Below are 7,009 nucleotides of genomic sequence, written 5' to 3'. Positions count from 1 at the left end.
GACCAAGGTGGTACGACCAAGGTGGTACGACCAAGGTGGTACGACCAAGGTGGTACGACCAAGGTGGTACGACCAAGGTGGTACGACCAAGGAGAGGGAGTAGGTACTTAGGTGCATGAAGTCGACTTCATTGCCGGCGTGAGAGTCCGCCGTGACTTTGCTTTTTGACCACCGGTCCAATGGTAACACATTGAATACGTGTGGCGACTGGTTGCTCGGAAATGGCTTGGACATGATCGACAGGATATGCAGCGTCGTATTGGGCATCAGCTTCGCAGCCTGCTGGACCTTCTTGGTTTGCGCTGGGTCATCCTTGTTCACATCTGTCAGCAATAGAACTATCGTCTTTGGTCGCGAGACTAACGCTTGACAGATCTCGTCTCGGGTCTTGTTCTCCACATCACTCCAGCATTCCACATCCACCACTCCCCCATGCTTCGCCGTTCGCGAGTAAACTAAACCCGTAAGCGCAAGAGCATAGGGATCCGACACACTGACACATAATTGTGACTTACTAGACCCAGACCTTCCACCATTTAGCACACACCATTTAGCACACACCATTTAGCACACACCCTTTAGCACACGCCACACCGCACAGACCCACGTGTAGAGGCTGGCTTCACTTACTCTAGTAAATAGTCTAACAGTGTCATGGTATGTCTAGCGGTAGAAACTGAGGCGTTAACAATAACAATGAGTAGATTACATTCCGGGTACGGCACCCCCGGAAAGGACTTTTTAATCTCGATCCGAGGCAGCCAGAGATCTTTCAAATCCATGAAAAATTTCGATGACTAATCTGCTGTTCCCCGACTACGTGAGGATTGTGTCGCCGTTCAATTACCAGCACTCAGTGAGATTTGGGAATTAATCACAATTGCTCATAAGTAGTCAGAATCGTACATGGGGGACTAGGGGGTGGGAGAGAGTTGACTTGTACAGGGTCAGGGTCATGACTTGTACACGGTCAGGGTCATGACTTGTACAGGGTCAGGGTCAGAGGTGGTCGTCGTCGTCGTAGGTACGTGTTTGTTTGCCGGCCCAGAGAATATAGAGGAGTCCAACGACGAGGGCTAGGAGTGTGGCGCCGACGACGGTTCCAACGAGGTATTTGGTGGTCCAGTAGTGTTCGGGAGCTTGCGTCGTGGAGGAGCTTTCGGTGGAGGAGCTTCCGCAAGATGTCTCCCGTTCGAGAGGTTGGGTGCAGATAGCGTTGATAGGTGGTACGTCGACAGTGCGTGAGTCGGTTTCAAGATTGTCGAGACAGTCTCCGGGTAGCCAGTCTGAGTAGGCGCAGGGTCTTTGCATGAGTGCGAGTATTTGTGTATCGGTGCCGAGTGGATGTAGGAAGGGGTAGTCGTATCTGCGCGAGACGAGAGTGGACTTGGCGCCATATACGCCCTGGTAATCGCCGTTCCAGACGACGAGTTCGTCGTCATAGGTGCGTGCCAAGAAGAAGGCGGGTGCGCTGTATAGGTCGACGACGGCGTTGGCGAGGCGTGCGGCGATGGTACTGTCAGCAACTTCGCCGCCGAAAGCGGCCTGGCCGGCGGCCTGTGTGAGTCCGTCGGCGCTAGTGAAGGCTACGGCGCCCCCGGTGGCAGCTATCTGGAAGGCGCCGTCGGCATTCGCCTTTATGGTACCCAGAGGGCCCGCGGCGCCACTGGTGATGGCGCCCCACGAGAAGCCCTGGCCGTTGCTGAGTACGGCGGCGAAGACGTCGCCGCCCAGGACGACGCGTGCCACCGTGGCCGCAGTCTCTGTCTCCTCTGCGGCGGCTGCACTCGTGATGGCCGTCTGGATAGAAGCGAGGCCGACTGCGGCCTCGCTTGACTCGGCGTAAGGCGAACAAACCTCGGCGGCACCCCAGCTGACGAGTTGATGAGTCTGCAAGTCGACGGCGACGTAGCAGGGTGACCAGGGTGCGCTAAAAATGTCGTTAACGAGCCAAGCGGCGCCGGGGCCTATTCCTAGTCCGATGTCACCGAAGAAGAGTGGAGCGCGCGCGGAAGTTCGTGCACTGATGGAGTTGGAACCGGCAACGGGATTCAGGGCATTGCGCACAACGTGCTCACCTTCATCTGTGGCGCCGCCGGCGGCGGCGTCGCCGAAGAGAAACAAACTTTGCGATATCTGGACGGCCATGGCTTGGCCATTGCCTGCACCATCGCGGACGCCATCTACGGCCACAAGGGAAGCCATCTCGCTCCCCAATGCTGGGTCGACCATGGCATCCGACGTCATGGATGGGTAGGCCAAAAATTGAGTCTCACCCTTCTCATCTTTGAACGCGAGAAACACGCTGTCCGAATGCACGCCACAATAACCTCCCAACACCGTATCAAACGCGACTCCAGCCACACTCGCACGACACCAACGATCCACCGCCGCCTGTGTGTTCGCATCTGCTGCTATCGACCCGTGCACACACTCGAGTCGGTAATCAACACCGCGTATGACCACTGAACTCAGGACACACACAAACGCAGTCTCACCGAACCAAGTCGATGATCCAGACACCGTCGCTGTCAACACTCGCTCATATTGCCGGGCCGTATTCAACACGTACCCACGTCGTCCAATCGTCTCCAGCACGTTCGCACCGCTTGCTGGGTCCACCATACTCAACGCACTCGACAGCTCAGCACGGAACCCACCTCCCGAGTCGCCTCCTGGGTCCTGGTCGTCCGAGCCGGGATCCGTCTCAGTCGAGGCGGAATCAGCCTCAGTGGAATCCACATCAGGGTCCGCTTTTCTGGATGGCGCTGCGGAAGCAAACTCCAACGTCACCGTGCTTCCGTTCGGCGAAGGATACATTCCCGTCACGTTCCGCAGGTACTGACCCCAGTCAACCGGGATGTCGTTCGACAGGTCGGGATTCCGGAAGAAAGCAGGACCGCACACCTCTTGCGGGTCCGCCAGACCGCAGTACTGCATTCCCGCCGTCAGTGAAATAAGGAGCCACGGAAGCATGCTCCCCTCACCCCCCACCTGGTCTGACGCAGCACCACCATTTGCCCTTCCGCCGCTCCAACCTGTCGGGTTGGTCGCCCTGTCCTTGCTTTGAGCCGCCCTGAATGGCCCAGTCAGAGAACGGGCCAGTTCCCAAAAAAGCACAGCGAGCAGCTAGTTCCCAAAAAAGCACAGTAGTCCTGTGAATACAAGCAGGCTGGCGGTTTCCCGTGTTGTGGCTCCAACGCTGGTGTTGGGCGCACCTTGAGTGAGCTGGAGGGCTCTTAGTCTGGGTTCGTCGCTGGGTGCAGCGGTGGAAACGGGGGTGGTGTGTCCGGCGTTAGAGACGGTTTCCTGGTCTTCTTGAGGTGCGGTGTGAGTGTGATTGAAGTCGAAGGGTGTGACAGTGGGACTGGGTGTGGGATTGAGACCGCGTATCATGTGTCCATGGGTGGTGAGATCTTTGAAGAGGAAGTAGCAGTCCGCATCAGCAGGAACTTCGGCCGTAAATGTCCAGGCTCGAGGCAGAGTGACCGTGGAGTTGAAGGTGAGGATATAGCTGAACTGGGTCATGTCAAAGCGGCTATCAATGAGGGTGAGTGCGCGATCCTCAAACGGCTTTCCACATGGATCTTCCTCATCAACACGCCAAACGTAAGGCCAAAGCATCGTCTCGAAACTGGTCCATGGCTGTACTAAACTGAACTTCAAGAAGTCCACCTCGATCTCGTCAAATGGGCCATTCGTCAAAAAACTGTTACCATCCCATCGCCACATATCTTCCCATGTGTCATCGCACATGTAGAATTTATTCGTCATCAATTCGTAGTCCAAACGACATTCGCAATCCCGTCGTCCTGCATACTTCGACACACATGCCACCACCTCCGCCGTAGGTACTTGTGTTTCGCACTCATCACAACAATTTGTAGGCGTCCCACTGATCGTGTGGTTCAAGAAAAATATCGGCTCATTGTCGAATCGAGCATCTAGTATCCACTCGTATTGCCCGTGCACACCCCATACCACAAAGGGGCACACAACAAACGTGCACACCAACCACAAGCTTAACATCAACCAAAAATTGTTACCAAAAACTACACCGAAGAGGCTACAAACTGGCCACAACTCCGTCATGTCACAGCCGAGAGGAGTTCTGACAGGTCTTTACACCAACCTTTTCCGTGGGAATGCCTAGATCAAAAGCTCGGCTTGCCTAGTTTCATTGTGGTCTAAAACCGTATACGCTGGACAGCCTAAGTCTATTCATACGCGTCTTCTTCCATGGCTACGATAGACTCGCGGTTCCCGGCTTGGGCCGCATCCGCCGCGCCTTCCTCCTCGACGACGTCGAGTTCGGGTGGTGGACTATCTCGCAGTTTGTACCAAGCCGCGCCAGCAAGCAAGGCGGCTGCCCCGGCTGCTGCGCTGCCGATGGCAATTGCCTTGTTGTGGTCCGGTGCTGGTCCCGGTACACCAGTGGTGGTTATGATGGGAACAACCGTGGTAACAGTGGTGGCGGTTGTGGGTGTGGTCGTGGTCGTCGTGGTCGTGGTCGTCGTGGTCTTGAGGATGCAGCTCACCGCGTTGATACTCTCGACGATGCTCTGCGCAACGCCTGTGGCGCTCATGGTCATGGGGAACACGCCGAACTCGCCTTGGCTGGCGTCCAGTTTTGCGTGGACGGACCACATGTCTGTCCACCAGTCAACGTACTTCTCGACGATGAGGGTAATGGGAATGATGTTGTAGGTCTTTATGCTGTCGATGAGTTGGTCCATTGTCGGGTACCAGATGTGTGTATCGCAGGTAACCTCCTCAGTCACCTTGTCGTTTATGACTGCGTCGTCTGTCTCCCAATGGGTGTAGCACTGCTTCTCAGGACATTCCATGCCGTGGTACTTGCCCCAGTCGTCGGTGATAACGACGAAAATCTTAACCGCATCAGTCGGCATGGAAGCAAACTGGTTTGCAGCCACCACGGGCAATGCAGACAATGAGTCCTCCGGCCAATCGTTTTCATTACTTCCGCGAGGAGGATTCTTCGCCAATATTTCGGACGCCGCCTTCACCTTCTCATCGAAATCCTTCCCATCCAAGTCGTTCACGGGCAAATAACATTTAGGTTCCGACCGATCCCAAAAGAGTGACATACCGAAGTCAAAATCCGCCAAGTTCTCTTTCAACGCCTGCAACATGCCTTTGATGTAATCCGATGGATGGGTAGCAACCCATCCAAATGAGCCTGTCATATCCTGGTTAATCCACAACCGAACTGGAAGGTCCAGGCACTCGTAGTCGGCGCCCCAGACGACCGACAGTGAGGATAATAGTAAAGTCCTCCACAGCATATATACTCCCCCCAGTCGGTGCGTGTACGTCAACTAACCACCTCGGCTGCGGCGCGGCTGATGACAATTACCTTGTGGTGGCCCGGCGCTGATCCCGGCGGCGCTGGGCACAATTGAAGCGACCCTTATGATGGATTGTTCCCGGCCGGCGCAATGGCTTCAAGACCCCACCGGTACCGCTACAGCGCGGACGCTTCGGCCACGCGGCGGTCTCTGCAATGCGGTGATCAACCAGCTAGTATAACCCTCCACGTTGGCCGCGATTGAGGAAACCAAATACTTCACTTACACGGCCCACACGGCCATGCCCAGTAGAACCGCGCGTCCCAGACAAGCCATCGCTAAATGTGCCGCCCTGGTGGCTACACGATCCGTCGATACACGTGCTCTAGCCCGGCTTCGACTGGGACTTCAAGTTAAGCAATAAATTAAAATTCGAAGTCTACTCGTAAGCGTCTTCTTCCATGGCAACAATGGACTCACGGTCTCCGCCTTGGGCCGCATCCGCAGCACCTTCCTCCTCGATGACGTCGAGTTCCGGTGGGGCACTGTCTCGCAGTTTGTACCAAGCCGCGCCGGCGAGTAAGGCCGCCGCCCCGGCTGCCGCGCTGCCGATGGCGATTGCCTTGTTGTGGTCCGGCGCTGGTCCCGGTACAGCGGTGGTGGTTATGATGGGTACAATGGAAGTAGTAGTGGCACTGGTTCCGGTGGTGACGCTGGTTCCGGAGGTGCCGCTGGTTCCGGAGGTGCCGCTGGTTCCGGTGGTGGTGGTTCCGGAGGTGGGTGTCTTGGTGGTCGTGGTCTTGATGATGCAGTTGACGGTGTTGATGCTGTCGAGAATGGTCTGGGCCACGCCGCCGGCGTCCATGGAGATTGGGAAGACCCCGTATTGGCCCTGGTCTGCCTTGAGCTTTAGCTGGTTGGACCACAAATCTGTCCACCAGTCCACGAAGTCTTCCAGCACAAGGGTGATGGGAACCACATTGTAGGTTTCCACCGAGTGAGACAGCTGCTCAATAGTCGGGTACCAGTAATAATCTACGCATGAGACCTCATCCTCGATCGTGGGGTTCTCCTCGCAGACGAGCGTGTTCTCGAAAAACGAGTTGCACTTCTTCACAGCTGGTCCACAACCGGGCATGCCGTGATACTTGCCCCAGTCGTCCGTAATGATTACGAAGATATTCACGGCTTCTGTCGTCGACGACCCGAACTGGTGCTTCGCAACCATAGGCAGTGCAGACAGCGAGTCTTCCGCATTGTCGTTGGAGCTGTGAGAGGACGCCGGATGCGCGGCCATGATCACCGACGCTGCCTGCACCTTGGCTTCAAACTCCTGCCCATCCAGCTCGCTCACTGGCACATAACATATCTCTTCCGACCGATCCCAGAACAGGGAAATACCAAAGTCGAAGTCTTCTATCTTATCATGCAGATTCGTCAAGATGCCCTGAATATACTCCAGTGGCTTATTTGAAATCCACTTGAAGGATACCGTCATGTCCTGATGGACCCACAACCTAACAGGCATATCAAGGCACTCGTACTCCTCCCCCCGCACGGCAGCACCAAGCAGTACAGACAGAAATCTCCAATTCATCCCAGATGCCCGTCCCCTCCGATAAGGCATGCATTCCTTTTCGGCCTCTAGTCGGCCGCCCTGCCCTACCTTAGCTTATTTGCGGTCTGCAGCGGTCCGGTTT

At 55.8% G+C, this 7,009-nt stretch overlaps 4 protein-coding genes across 4 annotated transcripts; all 4 read right to left on the bottom strand.

Annotated features, from left to right (window-relative positions):
• Positions 1-999: 999 nt before the first annotated feature.
• Positions 1,000-2,940, bottom strand: GNI_029320 (putative transmembrane protein; the record flags this gene model as incomplete). The annotated part of the gene is made up of 1 exon (XM_011130827.1): positions 1,000-2,940. One exon carries the CDS (start codon positions 2,938-2,940, stop codon positions 1,000-1,002), a length of 1,941 nt encoding a protein of 646 aa, XP_011129129.1.
• A 189-nt stretch (positions 2,941-3,129) lies between these two features.
• GNI_029310 (putative transmembrane protein) lies at positions 3,130-4,029 on the bottom strand (the record flags this gene model as incomplete). The annotated part of the gene is made up of 1 exon (XM_011130826.1): positions 3,130-4,029. The coding sequence occupies one exon, from the start codon at positions 4,027-4,029 to the stop codon at positions 3,130-3,132; it is 900 nt and encodes a 299-aa protein (XP_011129128.1).
• Positions 4,030-4,217: 188 nt separating this feature from the next.
• GNI_029300 (hypothetical protein) lies at positions 4,218-5,207 on the bottom strand (the record flags this gene model as incomplete). Its single annotated transcript, XM_011130825.1, has 1 exon — positions 4,218-5,207. The coding sequence occupies one exon, from the start codon at positions 5,205-5,207 to the stop codon at positions 4,218-4,220; it is 990 nt and encodes a 329-aa protein (XP_011129127.1).
• A 541-nt stretch (positions 5,208-5,748) lies between these two features.
• On the bottom strand, positions 5,749-6,807 carry GNI_029290 (hypothetical protein; the record flags this gene model as incomplete). Its single annotated transcript, XM_011130824.1, has 1 exon — positions 5,749-6,807. The coding sequence occupies one exon, from the start codon at positions 6,805-6,807 to the stop codon at positions 5,749-5,751; it is 1,059 nt and encodes a 352-aa protein (XP_011129126.1).
• Between the last annotated feature and the right edge of the window lie 202 nt (positions 6,808-7,009).

Source organism: Gregarina niphandrodes, assembly GCF_000223845.1.
Source record: "Gregarina niphandrodes unplaced genomic scaffold scaffold00004, whole genome shotgun sequence".
NCBI lineage: Eukaryota > Apicomplexa > Conoidasida > Eugregarinorida > Gregarinidae > Gregarina > Gregarina niphandrodes.
Note: the sequence above shows the minus strand (reverse complement) of the source record. Positions and strands in the feature narration are given on the sequence as shown.